This window comes from Pyrgilauda ruficollis, unplaced genomic scaffold (assembly GCF_017590135.1).
Source record: "Pyrgilauda ruficollis isolate IOZ18807 unplaced genomic scaffold, ASM1759013v1 scaffold143, whole genome shotgun sequence".
NCBI lineage: Eukaryota > Metazoa > Chordata > Aves > Passeriformes > Passeridae > Pyrgilauda > Pyrgilauda ruficollis.
This window is the reverse complement of record NW_024512877.1, coordinates 38,869-59,495: the sequence shown is the minus strand read 5'-3', so window position 1 is coordinate 59,495 and position 20,627 is coordinate 38,869. Positions and strand designations below refer to the sequence as shown.

Below are 20,627 nucleotides of genomic sequence, written 5' to 3'. Positions count from 1 at the left end.
ACCTTGGGATCCTCCATTGGGAAAGCTGCCACTGATCCTCAATCCAACAAGTGAAACAAAACCAAGAGAGGTTTCTAAGTAATCAAAAGGCTGCCGGAAAAATGCAGAGCTGGGAGTTTTGGGGGAGGAATTTCTCTGTGTCCCTGTTTCTCGTGAGCCAGAGTGAAGACTCCTTCTCTCTGCAGTTACTTTTACCACAGCCCGTGTACCCTTCACCAAATGTCATTTATCCCAGCCTGAAGCCCCCTGGAAACTGCAGCAGGAGCATTAATGCTTCTCAGACAAAAGTCCAGTCTCAAAAATGTACATGGCTTGACAGAGCCGAAAGGAATTTCCCTTCCACCCATCCCCACAGCGCTGCTGCTGTCCCTGGAATCCATTTTTTAATCAGTGCCATGAATCCCTGAACAGCCACCTATGCAGGGCAGGGCAGGGCTGGGAGCTGGCACGGAGCGACGCACCAGTCACTTCAATAGGCTCTTGAAATATTTATTTTCTTTTCACTCACTCAATGTTAACAGCAAAACAGAATCCCAGGCAGCCCACAGGATTTCAGAAATCTTTCCTTTTCCAGTGGAGCTTCTACAGAATACAAAACTGACAGGCTTTCCACAGAGGGTTCTGTTTGGTCGGGCTTTTTTACGAGCTCACAAATCAAAGGGATAACCGAGGAATCACTCCAAGTCAGACTCTCCAAGTTACTTCACCACGGAGGAATGTGACTTCACCACGATCATTCATGAGGATGATCCCGGGAAGTGAGACTGGATAGACACGCTGGATAAGTTCATCCCTAACAATCTGAACAAAGGAGTCTCCCGCAAAAGGGAATTTTGGCCATTGTGGGGACACGGCTGGGGAAAGAACTATTTTGCATCTTGGCTACTGAAGATCCATTGAATCCATCGGGAACTAGACCAGGGTGGACGTGACATCAAATTAATGCATTGACGCGGTGACTCACAGAGGGAAGCGCAGAGAGCCAGCAATTGCTCTTGTCACACCTGAGTGCCAAAGTGCCAGGAGGGCATTCCTGTCTGCAATGAGGCTTTCCTGTCTCTAATCCAGGCGCTTCCCAGCCTGATGTGTCAGGGAAGGACAAAGGAGCAAGGCCACCACGGCTGCTGTGCCTGGTGAATCACAGCTCAGCAGAGCTCCACCGGGCCCAAGGCCATGGTTAAACCCTTTGTCCCACCTGCACCTCTCAAGTGCCAAGAATTCCTGGTGGCTCTTGTCATGGGATGCACACGGCAGCTCCCAAATCACCACAGAACTTTGCCTCGGCAGAGCAGGGTTAAAATCATCGGACAGCAGCAAGGGGTTATGGACACCAGGCAAAAAAAGGGATTTCACACATCCACCAGCAACATATTGAGGAAAACTGCTCCAAAACATGTCTGCTCTTACACTCAAAAGTGACTCTTGGGTGAAAGCAAGCCCAGGAACTGTCTGTGGATAACTGAACCCTGAAAAAAAGCTCTCTGTGCACATGGAATTCTGGAAGTCAGGCAGCAAAGTGATCTAGGAAGCAACAGTGGGAACAAGGTCCTTCCTCTAATACTGGGGAGAACAGCTGCCTACACCTCTGCATTAACATCAGCAGGACTGACTCCAAGCTCTCCCAGGGTTTTTCCCACAGCCCATTCCATGTTTTTCCATCCCAAAGGCGCAGATCTCTGCCCAGTTGTGTGTGGCAGCTACAAGAAGGGAAGAACAAACACATTCCAGGGGCAGAAAACAGGCAAACTGCCTGTTGACCACATTGTCCCTGCTCTCTTGGGTGTTCCCCATAAATGCAGGTTCAGAGTCATCTGGCCTGGGATGTGTCTGTAGCAGATGGAGTTATTCACGCTCTCCTTCCCAGAGAGGATTTGAAACGAGCACCTGACAAACTGCAAGACTCTGAAATGGAGCTCACAGTCCCCCCCTCGCCTTTTAGATTTACAATCCCATCCAACTTTGCCCAGGAAAGTGGCCTCCAGGCTTTTCCCACAGCTTAACCCCTAAGGCTGGCGCTGGTGAGATGAAGCCTGAGCTCCCAGTGAAGCCCATTCCTCGTCTGCTTTAGGGGAAAAAAAATTGTATGTATAAAACACAAATCTAAGGGGCACTTCCAAGATGATTCAGTGATTCCACGGAGAAATCCTGAAGCCTTTGGCTGTGCTGCAATGCCCTCAGTGGATCTGGACTGCCAACAGCCCTTCTGCAGCTGGGTCCAAGAAAGCCTGAGAATCGGTGGAGACCGGTATGACTGACTACATGGGATTCCAGGAGGTCTTTCCTTGTGGCAGCAGAAAAGAGGATCCCAGTTCCAAGGGCCTGAAGAGCTTTTCATGGTCTTCAGTAGAAGCTGCTTCCCAGCAAGGAAGTCCCTAAGAATTTAGATATTCTGGAGAGCTAGTTCTAGGGGATGAATCTCACACCAACTTCTCACTGCTGCTGGACTGGGAGATGAGAGGATATGGATACATCACAGTGGCCTCTGGTGCAGTTTATTTACAATGGGAATCAGTGCTGGAGAACACCAGGATATTAACAAGCAGGAAACACACTAGGAGGCAAAAAAGAGAATGGAAGAAAGACTCCACGTTAGCATCAAGGTATTCTCTGCAAACTCTGCAACAACCTAAATTTAGCTGAGAAGTCCTTAGGTCTTCTCCCTCTCTCCCTATTTACACATCAACTTACACTATCAAGCTTATCAATCACACCCTTCTCTCACTGCCTGACTGATCACAGGGGCCTTGCTTCCACAGGCCATTTTGGTAAGAAAACACATGGATAAGTATGGAATGTCTGCAAAGTGAAGCACACAGCTTTACCTGCCTCATCTCACCAGTATTTCTTAGCAAAGGGAGTGTGGTGCAAGTTGTTTCCACAACACAGGGCCTTGGTTACTTAATGAAATATTATTTAAGCTAACTGCCATAAAATTTGGCATTTTGCTTTCTGGCAGGCTATAAAGAAGGAAATCTGCTTTGCTCCTCCCTTCCAAGGAAGGAGGTTTCATCAGCACATGTAAATACATGAGACATTTAAAAGGAACACAAACACCGAATGTATTACTGGCTGTGATTCAGAGCTGTTTGTTTATCTGTGGTTTTTAGCACCATGCTAAAATTCCAGCCTCCCACCTCGAGAGCCAAACAGGCAGTGAGAGCAGGAGCTCTGCTCAGGAACACAACTCCATGGAGCCTTACCACTGGAATCCACCAATGGGCTCTGTAAACCTGTGACGGATCAGGAACGTTGCAACAGCTTCAGCAACCTGAGAGAAGGGAAAAAAATAGCTCAGGATTTAAAGGGACACAAAGAGAAGACAAAACCCAGGCAGTTTTAAACAAGAGCTCTGTGTAACACACCTCCACCTTTACTCTGACACTGAGCCTGCCATCAAGAAGTGACCAAACCTTTTCTCCACCCATTTCAGTAATTCTTAAAACAATGTCTAAGTTTAGCAGGGAGGAAAGGTAAATTCAGGATGCCAGACAGTAACCTGGAATGGTTTGGGGTGGGAGGAACATTAAAGCTCATCCAGTTCCAACACCTGCCATGGGCAGGGGCACTTTCCACTAGACCAGGCTGCTCCAGGCCCTGTCCAGCCTGGTCAATATTGCTCAGAATGTATAAAAAAAGAGTTACAGCTTAAGAACTCAGTATGTTTAGATAAAAATACCTATTTCAGACTGGTAAAGTGAAGCACAGAAAGGCTGAGTTTTAACACAGCTGTCAGTGCAGAATGAGCTTTAAAACCAGATGTGCTCCCAACCACAGGCTCCAATGGCTGCACCGCATTCCTGCTTCCATCTGGACACAAACTCCAGCAGTGCCCAGAAGCAGCACTGCTCTGTCAAAGCTGCTGCAGGAACATTTGGTTTCTATTTGGAAAATGTGAGCCACCCAACTCAGCAAAATACAGACCAACCCCCAAAGCTGCAGCTTAGTGCAAGGGAAGTGGGGAACTGCATGAGGAAAGGAAGGGAGGAGAAATCCACACTCCACATGGGTGGAATTAGGTACATCACCACGAGCCTCAGAGTTAAATCCATAGCCCAGCCCTGTGGCATGTAACATCTTAGCCAGGGCTTCCCAAACAGCTAAAAAATCCAAGCTGCTTGTGAAAGCCAGCTGTCGTGCCAAAAGATGGCCCTGAAGTATGATCTCTGCTGCATGGTAAGGAACAGATCCTTTTCTTGCATTTCAGATCGTGGCTTATGCAGCTTCAACCCCACAGTGGGGCTCACCTTGTCCGGAGCGTCTTCATGGACTGCGTGGCCACACTGTGGGAGAACCTGCATCTGGAACTTCCCTGTGGATTGAGAGAGTCAGCACACGGATCTCACGCTCTGCACCAACTGACCTCACTAAATGTAGCTGGAAAAGAGGCCCCTTTGGAAAAGGGATGGCAGGAAGTCTGGGCAGACTCCACACCATGCACAGCCCGTGATCTCCAGAGAAAACATGGACCAGCTGCTTAATTCACCTTCTCCAGGTATAACTAGAACAGGTTCCCAGGAGTTAAAATGAAGCTGAACTTCTCAGAGCTTCTCAGTGCAGGCAAGTGTCAAGAGTTAGAACTCTCACCAGATTTACCTTAAGGTAATGTTTATCCTGCTATCCAAGACTACTGTCTAGTACTGGTTGCTCTGGAAAGCAAAAATCCCAACCCAAACCCCAAAACAAGAATGACGATGCTTAATCTTGGTCTGCTGTCTGTCAGAAACACTGGGAGATGGGGCAGTTTTGAATGGTCCCAAGTGTTCTAGCTAGGAACATCAGGAATGTAGCTAGAAAGGGAAAAAATGGATTAGAAATCAGCCCTCACAGGCAATCATTCTGATCCTAGAGAAGTGTAGCAGCTCCACTGCTGGGAGCACTGAATACTAGATTGAACAAAACCCACAGCAACAGCCCTTTGAACTGAACCTTTCCCTCCTCACCTTCCCCATCTTTCCTTGGCCACAGTAGGAGAACACTTTGGGAGGGACGAATTCTTTAATGCCCGTTTGTTTGGATATTGACTGTACCCATAGCAACAAGCTGTCACGCAAAAAGAGCATTACAGTAAGGCTGAAGAGCAATATTAAATACTTACCTTGCATCTGTCCAATGGTCAGATCTTTATCCAGCCTGTCAACACCTACAATCAAATAAACACATGTTTTGGAGAACAGCCAGAGAGAATACAATTCTCTGAGCCAGGCTTTACTCTGTATTTTAAAAGAGACATTAGACTGAAGAACAGAAAATAAACACTTCTGACACCCACGACAAGGACATTTCACTGCTGCACCTTGAGAGAGTAAAGTTACAGGAAAGAAGCACAGCGAAAAAATGCAAGAGCACAGCCCTCCCTATGACTTAAAAGGATATTTCCATACTGTATTTGCTATTAAGGTACAAAAAGGGCTTAAAGCTGTATTTGACTTTCACTGGAGAAGTTCAGATCACACCACGCTATTTCAGGAGACACAGAGAAGCCCCGGTATTCCCAGGAAACACTTCAGCTCAGTGCTGACCCTGTCCTCTGAAATGCAAGTGTGACATCCCTGAAGTGCACACCAGGACTGGAAAGGACACGTACCAGCTAAAAGCAAAAGCTTTGGAGTCGGACAGCTGAGGAAGAGGTTGGATAAACCCCTGAACCAGCCATCCCAGTACTTTTCTGTTTTGGCCAGTTCGATTCGCCACGTGTACAAATGCTCCTTCTTTGTCTGCAGGGAGGAGAGAGAGCTCTGCATTAGTGATCAGTCAAACAGCAGAAAGAAAACCAGCTCAGGGAGCCACCTGGAAATGCATAAATACAGAGATATAAAAGATAAAAAAATACTGGCTCCCTCTGGTGGATTACACACTTCCAGGGATGACCCTCCTTGCTTCTACATCTCTGTCCAAATCAAAGTACATGAGTAGGCATCAAGAAAGTCAGAAAGAGCTACACCAAGAGGAGCAGAGCCTTCAGGAGAAGACTGCAGGATTCAGGGCAATCAGTTTGCTATTTTTTAGTGACACAAATAGCTCACAAATTGTCTGAACATTTGGGCTTGGCTCTCATCCAGTTTTCTCTCCCTGGAGTGGCTCCTTCATATCAGAATGATTTGGATAACCGCAGGTGACAGCTCTTGCAGGGCAAGCTGAAAACACAGCAACAAGCTCCCAACCTCTGTGTCATCCTCTTTCTTCCTTTTGTTGACAGAGCCTCCTCCTTCCTCATCCTCATCCTCCTCCTCCTCTTCCTCAATAATTCCCTCTACTATGGCTTTAGGGCATTCAGGACTGTCAGCCCCTTCGCACCTGTGAAAATAAAATCAGAAACTGATTCCCTGACGAAAGGAAAAATCCAAACCAAAACACCACCCAGGATTAAACCATAGGTGTTCAGCAATTTTGCTTGAAGAAATTTTCATTTTCAAGTGCACTTATGTAGCAGGGGTATTGTAAAACAGAAAAAAAAAATATTTTAAAATAGTAAATGAAATAAACCAAAGGCCACCTACTGTTTGACTTGACCGACCATAGAAACTCTGGCAGATTCAAGATTTCTTATCTGTCCACTTTTTACACTAGGGAAAGAAAAACATCATAAGACAGAAATATTTACTGAAGAGTTCCTAGAATCAGCAGGCCCAGAAACAGGAGTTAAACTCCTCCACAGCTCAGGATTTCCCCAAACCATTCCCAAAGCTCCTACTCTCAGACTGAACAGAGTTGCTCACTCCAAAGTGATGTGAACCTCCCCTTGTCACTGTAGCTGAGGTGGGGAAACAGTGAAATAGGGTTAAACCCATGGCAGAGGGCTGGGAGAGGGCCTGTAAACAGCCAAATTATATAAACTTTGTTTCCTTCAGGAGTCAGGCTACAAAGACAAGTGATTCCAGAGACTGAGCCCAAGCTTTACCTCCACTCAATGGCATTCTCCAGCGACTTGAATGTTTTGGGACGACTCCTTAGGAAGTTCTGCATGCTGTTCAAGGCATCCATGGCGGTACCTAAAAGCAAATGGCATCATCTTCATCAACTTCATGGCATCTGATTAAATTATTCCCACATCCCTCTATACAAAACTGGCTGCAACACCCTCACAGAGAGCTGGATCTCCCCAGTGATCTAATGCTGGTAAGGAAAGTACAGATTAGTATTTCTAAGCCAAAAGTCATATTGGAAAATTACTATTTGAATAGGTAGGATGTTCAGACAGTAAGAAAAAGCAGCAATCATTTATCAGCACCGAGCATTACAGCAAAAGCCACCCTCCTCCCCACCAAGAAAGTGTTTCAAAGAAATTAGTGCCACAGTCTGATTGACAAGGTGGTGTTAGATCATAAGTTTGACTCGGTGATCTCAAAGGTCTTTTCCAATCTAGTTGATCCTCTGATTCTGTGACATTAGCAGGAAAAAAGCAAACAGAGAGAGTACACCTGGGAAAAGGAAAAGGTAAAGGAAAAGGAAAAGGGAAAAAAAGGAAAAGGTAAAGGACAAGGAAAAGGCGGGGTCACACTGGAAAGATTTTTGTGCTTGCAGGATCTGCTAGGAGGATGGAATGGGTTTAGAGGTGGGGCAGACCCCTCTGTACTGGGGGTTTGTGGCTGAGAGGAGGGCTGGGAGGCAGCCGCCGGCGCAGGGGCGGCTCGCTCACTCACCTTCCACGACGTCGATCATGCAGAGCCCCAGCAGGCTGGGCAGCAGGTTGGCCACGGCGGTGTGCACGGCGATGGCCCCCCCCATGCTGTGCCCGATCAGCATGATGGGCGGCGGCAGGTCCCCGTAGAGCGCCTCCACCACGCTGCCCACGTCCCTGCGGCACAGCAAACGCGCCCTCGCACCCTGCTCACCCGCGGGCAGCACGCGGGCTTGCTGCTGGCCTGGACAGCCATGTCCTTTCCCCTTCTAGTAACAGAATCCTCACTTAAAAGATACTAATTTAAAAGATGTTCAAGCAGCCTGGTCTAGTGGAAGGTGTCCCTGCCCATGTGGATGAAATTTACAGTCCCTTCCAGCCCAAATTCTGTGATTCCTTGTAGAAAACATTTTAGGCTGACACTTGCTGGTGGGGATGTTAAATAAAAGGTGAGAAAAAGCTGTCAAATCATCTTGCATGGAAGCACAAACCAAGAAATTTATTGTTCTTAGAAGAAGAAACTGGAATTAGAGAGAGAAAAATAACTGGGCCCTGCTGACTGTGGCAAAGAAGAACAACACTGAGCATGAGCAAAAAGACTGAGACTCTCTGTGAGCACAGACAGGCAAGGGGCAATTTCCTCACCCTTCCCAGAAGGCCCCTCCTATTAAACTGAAGCTGTCACTTCTTGACACTTTTCCCAGGATGGGAAAGCTGGCTGGTATGATTCCCAAACCCCAGAACAGCAGCAGAGCTAACAGCTGAAATCTCCTGAAGAGCAGTTTAAAGACATCCCCCCAGCTGGCTTTCCTGACTACAGCCATTCAGAGGAAGCTGAGAACTGAGCAATTTTCATTGAAAAAAATGATTCCATTTTTATTGAAAATGGAAAGCAAGTGAAAAAAATGAACAGGCTGACCAGCTTGTTTGCTCTGCTAGAGAAAATTGTGTGAGGATTTGATTTAAAAGAACAGGAACACCAGCTATAATTTAAGGCTCCTAATTAAAAGATACTCAGGACTAAGTTTCAAGCTCATTGCTAAGAAGAGGGGAAGGTTTCAAAACAAAAGGAAGTTGCTTTCCCCACACAGCAGTGCTGCTCCAGATCTAAAATATTCTAATTATTTAATCCAGCATCTCCTCAGGACAGTTACACATCAGGATCTGACAAGGCAAAAGCAGCAGGAATAAGGTATACAATGGAAGTCAGAATACATTTCACACATGGCCTCCCCTCAACAAACCAAGTGGATTTGTCCATGGGAAGGTTACAAAATCCTTCATCATTTAGTTGTAGTCACAGCAAAGAGTCTCTTTGTACTAAATATGGGCAGAACATAATGTGCTTAGCAGTGGGTATTTGCTTTTCTTACAGTTTTGTCAAGAGGGGGATGGATTTGCATGCCAAAGCGGGTCATGACAGTTTGAAAAAGCAATTCTATGCTTGAAAATCCTGTGTCTGTGACCCAGACTTCGGGGGTGTTACCAGGCCAGTGTGAGCCCACTCTGAACACTGGGGCTGAGGAAGGGCTGAGGAAGAGTCAAACTGGTGATTTCAGGCTAAAATATCCCATGGATGTCTAAGGGAAGCATTCCACCTCCCTTAGGAACTCTTCAGCATGGGGCAGGTTTAAAGTGCTCAGTGTTTAAAAATTCTGGGAGAACAACTCCAGTTCTTGGAATCTGACTCAGCTGGGAGGGACATAATTTCAAACTGTCCCAGAATGGAAGGAGAGGAGGGATAACTACGGGAATCACATGAAATTAAACTGTCTTCCAGCTCCTCTGAATGAAGGCTGTGTGCCCTCAAGTAGTTTATTGTTCAGCCAAGGAGAGAAAGGGAGGTTTGTGAAAAGGGAAGTGAGCAGGTTTCCTTACTTTGACATAGTCTCTGCAGACAGATCTTCAGGATTCCTTACTTTTGTTTCTCCTGAAAAAAACCCAACCCAAGTTAAGTTCACTTAAGTTGAAAAGCTTCAGGCCCCCTCAGGACTTAGAGCAGTGATGGTACAAAGCTTTTAGGCACAGATATGAAGAGCAAGCCTGCTGCAATGAACATGAATAATTAAGAAACACAGAATTAACAGGAACACTTGGTACTGTGGGTAGGAAACACTGCCCATAACTGTTCTTTATGGATCTTAAAATGAAAGAACAGTCCTGATTTCTCATGGCAAAGACCACTTAAAGGTTATGAAATACAAAAGAGGGCTTGGTGGAAGGAAGTAGTCCACCAGTGTCTCAAGCAAAAGTTCAGGGGGACTCAGCTTCTGACAGAAACCAGTCTTCCATCCCTGCTTTTGAATCAGAATTGGGATGCCTTAAGGATGTTTTCCAAGTCATCCTGAGAGGAATCCCTTTAAAAAATGGGAGCATGCAACACGCTGATTTGACTCCAGATTTATTTCTCGGACTTACCATGGCCTCGGAGGTCTAAGGCCACAATCCTACACTGGATCCTGTTAATGATTGCAGACTGCAAGGAGAAACAGAGAGAATATTTGCAAAGTGGGATTAGCAACAACAAGCACTCCCTAAAAACCCTTCACAGCCACTAAAATGGCTGAACTGGACTGGATGGGGTGTTACACAACATAAGCAAAAATATTCTGTGAGACTGTCCTTAATGGGCCAAAGCCCCATCCCTGTGAGCATCCCACTGCTAATGAGGACAGTCCTTCCACTGTGTGTAGGACATGAAGTGGGTTTCCTGGGATCACAAACTTAAGCCCTGCAGCACCTCTGAGAACTGGAACAGCAGTGGGATTACAGACACCAAAGGGATTCTCTTGCTTTGCGAGCCCCACATGGTACCAAATTACTCTTGGCTCCGTGGCTGACAGAGGTGGTGCAGCTGCTTTGAGTACAGGTTCAGTTTGCTCCCAAAGGATAGAATTTTACAGGCTGAAATGTATAAAAATTGATTAGTCCAAAGAGGTCAGGGGAAACAGCTGAGGAATCTTCTTCAGGTAAGGCAGAGCATAATAATTGCAACACAATTATGGCTCAATTTCTCCCAGACAGATCAATTTAACGAAGTTATTTCAGGCATCACAGAGAAGTGGCGTGTTTGGTTGACAGGAAGACTTCTGTGTTAAGGAATCATTGATCATTTAAATAACAGCCCAGCAGAAGTGGAGGAATTTGCTGAGGGATTCTTAATAAAACCACCTACACAACTGGCAAAAGCTACCCAGACCTCAAAGCTACCCAGTCCTCTAACTTTGATTTTTCAGCTATTCAATTTTTAAATGACTGGAGCAGTTAGCTGCTTTCCCCAGACCCATTGAATCCACAGATTAGCATTTTCCAGCCCCTAAAGACAGCCCAAACCCTCCATCTGCAAGGTGCCCCTGCACCTAAGTGAGAACCCCCATCAAGCAAGATAATGTTGTTATCTTTAAAATACTGTTTTCCCGTGTTTCCCAGAGGTGAATGGGTAACTGCCTTCCACACTCAGAGAGCTCCATCTCCACACATTTCTTGCTACAGAGCAGCAGCTTTACTCACAGTAAACACAGCCCAGGACAGAGCAGAGTGGCCTCCACCGTGTAACAGCAGCAAGACAGGCCCCTCCAAGCCACTTTTGTAAATTCGAAAAGTGTATGAACAGTTAAGGACATTCCACAGAGTTACTTCAAGGCAGTAGAATGAATTTTGGAGCTTGCAATACCAAACAGTGCTTTATTTCTATCCTTCATTTATCTGACCAACAGGAATTTTCAGGCATTACCTGGACAAAAATGTAACTCAGTTTAAGCTTCAAGAGTTGTATTCCTGCTGCCCAGGTTTTCTCCCCCACCTATAATTCACTCATCCCCTGTCCTTTTCTCCCTGGGAAGTGAACTAAGAGAAAACTGGAAATTCATTAGGAAAAAAAGATGGAGAGTTATTTTTTACATGGGCAAAATAATGAGAGGGCAAGGAAATGGTTTTAAATAAGAAGGGGGATTTAGATTAAATGTTCATAAGAAATTCCTCCTTGTGAGGATGGTGAGGCCCTGGCATAGTGTGTCCAGAGAAACTGTGGCTGCCCCTGGATCCCTGGAAGTGTCCAAGGCCAGGCTGGATGGGGCTTGGAGCAGCCTGGGATAGGGAAAAGTGTCCCTGCCATGGCAGGGGTGGCACTGGATGGGCTTTAAGGTCTTTTCCCACCCACACCATGCTCTGGTGGCTCCATGATTCATGATGGGCACCTTGTCCACATTTGATGAAGGGCTGTGCACTCCCCCCGAGGTTTAATATAAAATAAAAAGCATAGTGGACCTGTTTGGATAGGTTGTGTATAGAAGCATCCCAAATTCAAGCAATCTTAGCTGTTGAGGATTTATTCTGCTGCCTTCAGCAGAAGCTTGAGATCCCGTGTGAAAGGCTGTGGACAGATGTGACCTGTGGAAGCAGCTGAAGGAATGACTGGGTTGGTGCCCACTGCTCTGCCCCAGAGCCCTGGTTAGAGCTCCAGCACATCCCCTGTGTGCACAGACCCCAACACTTCTCTTGGGTGTTAGTCACAGTGTCAGGCACTGAACAGAGACCCCACACCTCCCAGGGTGTTTGGAGAGAAGTGACCTGGAAGTTTGGTTTTCCTAATGGCATTCCTGTCTTGGAGAGGAAACATCTACAGAAAAACCTCTGGCTGGCACTGCCAGAAGACACTGAGGGCACCACAACCTCTGCCTTGGCCAGAAATTTGGAAGTATTTATTCACATCCACATGTTTCTGCCAAGGTTTATCTGTTGTACTGCTGCCACCAAACTAACTGTAGTTAATAAAAATCAATGAACAGCTTTGGGCCTGATATGGTTTGAATTATGAGAACTTGATGAGTGTTTCCCTGCAAAATATGCTATTGGACTGTTGGAAACACTTTTTGAAAATTAACGATTACTAAAGAAGCAATATCAGGAATTGGCCTTGCTAGGTACAGTTCAACTGTCAGCCTAGAAGGGACAGTTCTATTTCCTGACACTGAACCCTGCAGGAGGCATAATGGAGGATGAGAAGGAACACATGAAAAAGCTGAAGAACCCAAATAAACGAAAAAAACCCATGATACCTCCCCAGTCTCTGAGATTATGACAAATTCAATATGGGGGAAAAAAAAGGATATATCCTTGCCAGTGTCATTTTCTACCACAACGTCCTCCATAGACTCAAAGTACTGGCTCCAAAGCACTGGTGAAAAATCACGCTTTCTTCCAGGGCTGCAAGACAGAAAAAATCCCATAAGAAAGAGTTATTTTTAAATTCTTCCACTGAAATTGGCATCCAGGCCTCCTCTCACTGAAGAGAACATGCTGGTGTTACACAACAGTTCGGACTGGAAGCAAACGGCACATCAGTGAACTTCCCATACAATCACAATGTTCAGAATTTTACTGTCAGTGAAGGAATCCTCCCCTTTTTCCCCTCCCCAGCTGTTGCTCCTATCAAGGAAATGTAGCAGAAACAGAGAAAAGAGTACTTTCCTCATCAAGTAATTCCAAGGAAGACTGAACAATGGTGATTTAGTGTACCCAAGCCAAAGGAAAAAAAAGGATATATCCTTGCCAGTGTCATTTTCTACCACAACGTCCTCCATAGACTCAAAGTACTGGCTCCAAAGCACTGGTGAAAAATCACGCTTTCTTCCAGGGCTGCAAGACAGAAAAAATCCCATAAGAAAGAGTTATTTTTAAATTCTTCCACTGAAATTGGCATCCAGGCCTCCTCTCACTGAAGAGAACATGCTGGTGTTACACAACAGTTCGGACTGGAAGCAAACGGCGCATCAGTGAACTTCCCATACAATCACAATGTTCAGAATTTTACTGTCAGTGAAGGAATCCTCCCCTTTTTCCCCTCCCCAGCTGTTGCTCCTATCAAGGAAATGTAGCAGAAACAGAGAAAAGAGTACTTTCCTCATCAAGTAATTCCAAGGAAGACTGAACAATGGTGATTTAGTGTACACAGACCCAAGCCAAGGGAAAATAAACAGAACAGTGATACTGTCCCAGTACCACCTCCAAGTTTGCAATGACCCACAGACAAAAGGTGCCCAGCTGACAAACCAATTTATTTTTTGCTTCCTTCAAAAGGTGCAGCTGTGTCCTCTCCTTGTACCCCCCTTACTGACAAAAGGCTCTGCAATCAGAATTTTCCTGATGACTCAGTCGATGCAGAATTTGTTTCTCAGGCTGGTATTTACTCAGTAAGACTAAAAGAGTAGTGCTTAATTTTGGAAGTGGCATAATTAGGCTCAATTCGAGCCCAGGATACAGGATGAGTAACAGTGCACCATTTTAACCATGTTTTTGCACTTCAGCTCTTCTGGGGGAGGCAGGCAGGCAGCACAGAATATTAAAATCAAGCATGGGCGTGAGGGGTGAAAGACCTTCAGAGCAGAAAAATCCCTGCTGAAGAAGTTTCTCCTGAATTCTTGGCTTCCTAAAGAAACAGAAAATTACAGACAAAGCAGCTTTTCAATTTTGTAGAAACAAAATTTCTGTTTCCCCTGGTGTTTCTAGGATATGAGACATAAACCAGCCACCCCCTGAATGGACCAAATTCCCTCCTGTGGGTTTCCAGACTTCTTGTCAAATCTCAATTAAATAAAATGAGAAGTCACACACCTACATAAATCCAGAAAATATTAATCTCTTTTACCGCCTCAGCCTAATCTCATTCTCTGATCAAGGAAAAAAAAACCACATTCAAAGCTTAATTTTTCCCTGGAAGCCATCCCAGCCCTGATCACATGCTCTCTCCATACCAGTTCTGGTTCTTTCTGGAGATGCACAGAACTGCCCACAGCTTGGATGATTTCCCTTCTCTGGGTTTTGAATAGGTAGGATGTGCAGCTAGCGGAAATAAATTCCATCACCCTTCAAAATGCAGCATTTCAACTGCAGCCAGGCTTTTGCACAGCATGTTACAGCTGCTTTTGGGTTCCGCTGCCCTCAGCAACTGCAGGTGGTCAGTAAATGTTGTCATCTGCCTGGCTACAGCCCCTCCCACCTGATCCATAAATCTGGGGGACAGCAGGACTCCCTGGTGACCCAGCCCGGGCACTGCTGTGGCACCAGGAATCTGGGGGGGATGTGGCTGACCGATCAGCTGTGTGCCAAGCGAGCCCGTTCTTGTGGAAGCAGGGCTGCAGGATGGACAGCCACTGTTACACAGGGGAGCACAGCAGCCTCTTGGGGGTGCCAGAAAATCACCTTTCACCAGACCAGGCCTCTCCAAGCCCATCCAGCCTGGCCCTGGACACTTCCAGGGATGAGTACTTCTGTGTCTCCTTCAAAAGCCTTTTCTGACAGCAGAATTTACATGCAAGAGGCAGACAGGTGCAAATACCGAGGCAGATCCATGGAGAGAATCCCATGACCTGCAAAGAGGAACCCATGGCACCGAGGCAGAGCCCTTCCCTAGCAATGCCTCAAATTCAGCTTAGCAAGAGTGAACACCTCCAGAGAAAATGTTAGTAGCTGTGTCACACGTGAAGTATCTGGGAAAAACATACAGCAGAACTCCTGTGCTGGCAAGGGAATTGGAGCAGAAAGTGAAGAGGAGATGGGAATTAAAAACTATCATCACCTCTGATGCAAATACGTGTTGATCATGATTTAAAACAAAATACTTGCATCCAAGCAATGCTGAGGAAACGTGAGTGACCTCAGGTTTAACACTGAACCCCCAAAAGGGCAGAATAAATGTGCAGTTTTCCACAAAATCCCAGGTGACCACAGAGGGTTGAGCAAAAACATTTCTCCAAAGAAAAGAATCTTTGGAGTTTTTCTTGAGCTGCTTTTTTTAGTGAAGCATCAACACACATTCAAAATTAGAAGTGTGCCCAATAAACAGCAGCTGTGGTTTTGCACCTTCCTATGTTGAAGTCATATTTTGCTGACCAATATTTAAGGTGACAGAACTAATTACAGGTTTTTAAAGTATCCAGCAAACCAAAACAGAAATGGATCTGACATAATAACTTTTCTAGACTGATCCTTAAACTCCAAGCCAGCCAGCCAGCCAGCATATTAAACTGGAATTACAAAACAAATTCTGGGCACCCTCTGTTTTATCCTATTGTGCAGTTTGTCCTCTTTATCATGTCCTCAATCCTTAGGATGCCCACATGGCTCAGCAAATCTCTCCCCAATTTTTGAAGGGGTTTTCTTTCACGTATTTTCCTAAAATGAAAAACAAAAACAAAAACAAGGTTGCACCAAGCAGAAGGAGCCATTTTCAGAAGGTCCTTTTTCTGCTGAGAGCCCCTATTTAAAACTACTAAAGTAAATATAGAACAAGTGCATGAATCAGGAGATTTCATTCTCACATCATATTTGAACCCAAGCAAATCAAACATCATCTACAAGTAAGAACTGCCACGGCTGACAAGTTGTATTTAGAAATTCTAAAAATTGACAAGGACAGTATCTTAAGTTCTGCCTTAGAGATGCTGAATACATAAAATGTTTTTTTTATTAAAAGGATTCCAAGGGGAAAAAGTGGATTAAAAAGGAAAAAATGAGTAGGAATTGCCATGATTGAATTACACAGATCTGATCCAATCATGCCCTTCTAGATAATTGAAAGATCCTCAGAGATTGTACGTGATTTTTACTCACACATTGGAAAGGAGCAACAAACTGACTTTCACTTTTAAATCCCATCCAGGTGCTTAACTCTGAATGAGCCACTAGCAAAAAACAAAAGGCAAAAAACAAGACAGGAAATGCAGAATCTGCTGCCGTGGGGGGTGACTTTACAAATTCTATTATTTTATTTCCCCACAGAACACAGAATCAGGCCATAAGCCTGATTTTGTTTTGCTTTGTGATTTTGATTTTGTTTTTGGTTTTCATCAGTCAAGCAATTCGAAGGAATCACTTGCAATTCCCAACACAGCCTTGGCTATGAGCGCTCCTTAAAGAAATGGACAGGAATTCCTCCCAGAGGCTGAGTTTCACATATTGCTCGAGCCAAAGAGAAGCTCCAGCCTCCTTGGAAAGGGCCTTTTGGAACCATCATTTCTGCTGGAGAGCACTTAAATCCAGGGAGCAGAGGACTGTGCTAGCAAAGCAGGAATCGATGCCACGTGCCATGAAATACACTGGAATTCCAGCACACATCCCATGCTCCTGCAAAGCCCACTCCAAACTATGCCACAGGAGCCATGCTGGATATCAGGGAGAATTCCTTCCCCAAAAGGGCTGCCCAGGCCTGGCACAGGTGAGTCCCCACCCTGCAGGGACTGAAAGCTGTGTGGATGTGGCACCTGGGGACGTGGGACAGGGGTGGTGGCCGTGGCAGCGCTGGGGGAAAGGTTGGACTCCAGGATCTTAGAGGGCTTTTCCGGCCTGAACAATTCAAGGATTCAATTTGCTTCGGCCAGTTTGACTTCTCAAATGAGACTCTCCCACAGAGAGATATAAGGAAGTGATTGTACTGAAAAAATAGCAAGAAAAGAATAAATTTTAAAGAAAAAGCTAGGAACAAGTTTATTTTCACACATTTAAATGTAGCAACAGGTGCCATTGTTTTATGAACTACTGAAACACACATTAACCTTTTAACAGCATATTGCCAAAAAATGTAAGACTTTATTTCAGTAAATTCTATTTTTCTGTAGCAATCTCACATGCTTGACCCTCTGCTTCTCAAGATCTGCTTTCAGCTACACCACAGTCACATTAAGATGACCTGCATGGTGGGAAAAAAAGGGAATAAAAAGAAAGTGCCCAACACACCAGTCAGAGGATTTAGCCACGGAAAACTCAAGTTGCTGGCATTCTTGGATATTAAGGTTAAACCCATTTTCTAAAAAGCCTGGCTTGCAATTCAAGAAATTGAAAGCACAGAAATAAATCACATTTATAAATGTGAGATGCTTAATGCAGCAAATAAATATTTTCCTAAGTTTAGTTATTTCTGTTCCCTGTGGAAGTTTGAATTTTGAAGGACTATTTCAGTGCAGCCCTGTACACCTGCCAGCACTGCAAATCACACTGTTTTCCCTGTACAGCTAATCCCAGGATCTTTTGGTGGAATTCTCCTCAGGGGGAATCTTGCACTTGTTTGAACAGAACTGCACTTTGGTAAGGATAAGCTCAGCCTAAGCTAAACTTTCTATCCCACTTCCTCTTGTCTCCTTCTGCCAGAAGCCCCGAGCCCCTCCGGACGAGGCCATTCCATGCTGGATGTGCAGCGCCTCCCACAACAGGAACACCACCTGTGAAGGGATTTACTGGGTGGCAAATCAAACCACAACATGGTTATCAACTACTCCCCACTGCTTCCAAGGGAAGACTCCAGGGGAATTCTTGATCCTTAACCACAGCACTGGATTTTGTTTCATTCATAATAATTTCCCTGACAGTGTTTAAAACCCCTCCAGTGCATGGTAAGAGAGGAAGAATTATATAAGTTAATACATGTTACACCCTTAGACACGGGTCAAACTTCTCCCACAGCTCCCAGAATGTGCTCTCAACCCCTGCTTAAGAGATTAAAGTATCCCAGATTTTTCCATCATCTCGAAATGCAGATTTAACCAGGGATTAAAGTCACTTGGTGGAGCACACCTCCTTCACATGGGTGCCTGCGGCTGAGAAATCCCATTTCACAGAATCATGGAATATTCTGACATGGAAAGGGACCCTCAACAAGGATTATCAAAGTCCAACTCCAGCTTAGGAATTCAACTTCTGAGAATTTCCACACACCTCTCCCCCCAGCCACACTCTGAGGTACCGCCCAGACATGGTGCTGGACCCTTCCTCCAAACAGTGATGGCAAAGGACTGGGAGAAAAGGGCTGGAGAGCTGATCCCAGCACCTGCCACCTTCCCCCAGCCTGAGGATACGCCGGGCACTGATTCCTCTGCGGCTGGAGAAGCCTGATCCAGGTGCCACTCTCCTGGAGCACGGGGAAGCAGGAGGACCACCCCTCCCTCCAGAGCCCCTAAGAATGACCATTCCCTGTCCAGATCCCGCAGAATGACCATTCCCTGTCCAGATCCCCCAGCATGACCATTCCCTGTCCAGATCCCCCAGTAGTGACCATTCCCTGCCCCGATCCCCCATAATGACCATTCCCTGTCCCGATCCCCCAGGACGAGCTCCCTGCTGTCCAGATCTCCCGATAATGCCCATTTCCTGTGTCCAGACCCGGAATAACGTGCCTCCCTTCCTCGTAGATTCCCCCAGTAAAGACCCCCGTCGCTCAGACCCCAAGAGAGCCGCGGCCCCGCAGAGCCCCCGCTCCGCCGTAACCTCTCCCCGCGAACTCCCCCCGATCTCCGCATCCGCCCCTGCCCTTCCTCCGCCTACCCCATGCGCATCTTGGACCCGGACTGGCCGCCGCCGCCGGGCAGCGGGGGCCGAGGCGGGAGGCGGCCCAGATGCAGCTGTTTCTCCAGGGCCGACATGACAGCTAGGGACGCGCCGGGAACACCGGGAACACCGGGACCCCCGAGCCGCCCCCGCCGCCCCGCCCCGCCTCGCCGGAAGCGGCTCCCCCAACAGCGCCGCCGCGCGGCACCGAGCGCGCCCGCCCGCGCGGCACCAAGGGAAACGTAGTCCGCGTCCCCGCTGCGCCCTGCGGGACGCGGGGCAGCACGGGAGCTGTAGTCCCCGCCGGGCGGCGGTTACCGGGCGGGCGGCGCGGGCGGGATGCGGCGGAGGGGAGGTGCGGGAGCGGCGGGCGGCGGAGCGGGGCTGGGGGGATACGGCGGGGATAGAAGCGCGCAGCGCTGGGGCGGGAGGCGGCGCGGGTGCTCGCGGTGATGCACGGCCCGCTGACGCCGCCCGTCCCCGCAGGTCCCGAGCCCGCCGCCGCCAGCCTGCCGCCGCTGGTGCAGGGCCCGCCGCGCTGCCTGCTGCGCTGCAGCGTGCCCCGCGTGCTGTGGGCGGCCCCGCAGCCGCCCGCCGTGGTGCGGCTGCGCTGGTGGGGGGACAGCTCCGGCGGCACCGTGCTGCAGCCCGCCGGGCGGCCCGGACAGCCCGCGGGCAGGACCTGCGCCCGCTTCGCCGTGCGCTGCGGGCCCCGGCAGCTCGCCGCCTACCTGGCAGGTAGGGAGCGCCGGCACCGGGTGGGACCGGGCTGGCACCGGGCTGGCACCGGGCTGGGACGGGGACAGAGGCTCCAGGGGTGCCAGGGCGGCTCAGGCCGGGCATCGGGGGAGTTCCTTCCCGGGCACGGTGATGGGGAGCGGGCTGCCCTGCGGTTACCCTGCAGCAGTGTAAGCCGTTCCCCTTGGTCCTGCCGCAGGCGTTCCTGTTCTGGGAATCCTGGGCTTATTCATCATCATTTACTGCCAGGAGTAATGGATGTATTCACCCTTCTTTACCTGCTGCCCCTTGTAGGACATAGCGTCAGTCTCTGGCATTTCTGTCGTTTTAGCCAAAAAGTGTCACTTGTGGCCATGAGACTGACCTGAAGGTGTTCCTGATTTTTGCAGATATGGGCGTTCTTGTCCTGGAGGTTCTAACCAAACGTGACCACCTGCCCCTTGGCAGAGCACAGATCACTAAACTGTCCCAGCTCTCTCCCAGCCATCCCATCAAAGGGTCTTTTGCCGTGCTGTCACCAACATCGGATAAACTCGGAGAGCTGCAGGTAGCCTTCATGTCTGTGCTCATTATTACATGGTAATATGATATTAATATCAATTATGCGCTGTGACACTGGCACAGTCAGGTGCGGGATCAAGCTGTACGTGGCACACTGCAGGCCTGCTCTCTGTCCAAGGCATTTCTGAGCTAAGGTAACAAATGAAGAAAAAACAAATACTGGCAGTCTTTGCTTTGTTTTGTTTGGAGAGATATGGGGTAGTTGAGCTTAATGAGGAACATGTGGTCTCTACACAACATGTGGGTATTAACAGTGGATTTAAAATGGGTATTGGTTCTTACACTTCACTGGAATAATAGAAGATTTTAACATCTGAAATTAAGAAAGTTCTGTCTTGCAGCCCTGTCTCTGTAAAACTGATTAAGAAAGGCAGTTGACTGGATTTGAAAATGA

The 20,627-nt window shown here is 47.3% G+C and overlaps 2 protein-coding genes and 2 long non-coding RNA genes across 6 annotated transcripts in view; 3 read left to right on the top strand and 1 right to left on the bottom strand.

Moving 5' to 3' along the window:
• Positions 1–475: 475 nt before the first annotated feature.
• PPME1 (protein phosphatase methylesterase 1) lies at positions 476–19,165 on the bottom strand. Of its 2 annotated transcripts, XM_041460384.1 has the most exons (14): positions 18,932–19,165; positions 13,162–13,255; positions 11,129–11,221; positions 10,037–10,094; positions 9,497–9,548; positions 7,641–7,795; positions 6,899–6,989; positions 6,498–6,563; positions 6,162–6,294; positions 5,585–5,714; positions 5,096–5,140; positions 4,245–4,309; positions 3,201–3,268; positions 476–2,551 (listed from the first exon to the last, which is right to left on the bottom strand). In XM_041460384.1, exons 1-14 carry the CDS (start codon positions 19,027–19,029, stop codon positions 2,533–2,535), a joined length of 1,167 nt encoding a protein of 388 aa, XP_041316318.1. In that variant the 5' UTR covers positions 19,030–19,165; the 3' UTR covers positions 476–2,532. The 2 variants fall into 2 exon arrangements, with proteins under 2 accessions (XP_041316318.1, XP_041316317.1); XM_041460383.1 differs by lacking the exons at positions 13,162–13,255; positions 18,932–19,165 and adding an exon at positions 12,730–12,824 and having other exon boundaries at positions 11,129–11,219.
• LOC121349696 lies at positions 2,525–6,973 on the top strand. The gene is made up of 3 exons (XR_005954583.1): positions 2,525–2,600; positions 4,205–4,492; positions 6,849–6,973. It is a non-coding gene; the product is annotated as an uncharacterized LOC121349696 (long non-coding RNA).
• On the top strand, positions 7,000–17,827 carry LOC121349695. Its single transcript, XR_005954582.1, has 3 exons — positions 7,000–7,116; positions 16,278–16,832; positions 17,266–17,827. It is a non-coding gene; the product is annotated as an uncharacterized LOC121349695 (long non-coding RNA).
• Positions 19,166–19,304: 139 nt separating the features above from the next.
• The window catches only part of C2CD3 (C2 domain containing 3 centriole elongation regulator), a 37,841-nt gene continuing 36,518 nt past the window's right edge, over positions 19,305–20,627 (top strand). For both annotated transcript variants that reach the window (XM_041460381.1, XM_041460380.1), the window contains exons 1-2: positions 19,305–19,672; positions 20,062–20,219. In XM_041460381.1, the coding sequence (XP_041316315.1) occupies positions 19,387–19,672; positions 20,062–20,219 (444 nt within the window). In that variant the 5' untranslated portion in view covers positions 19,305–19,386. The remainder of the gene's footprint in view (positions 19,673–20,061; positions 20,220–20,627) is intronic.

Excerpts from the sequence above, each read along its gene's own strand:
- PPME1 (XM_041460384.1), bottom strand. The coding sequence starts at position 19,029 with ATGTCGGCCCTGGAGAAACAGCTGCATCTGGGCCGCCTCCCGCCTCGG. Across the intron at positions 9,549-10,036 it reads CTTAGACCTCCGAGGCCATG|GAGAAACAAAAGTAAGGAAT; the intron begins GTAAGTCCGAGA and ends GGTTTTTTTCAG. Across the intron at positions 5,715-6,161 it reads AGAAAGAGGATGACACAGAG|ACAAAGAAGGAGCATTTGTA; the intron begins GTTGGGAGCTTG and ends TCCTCCCTGCAG.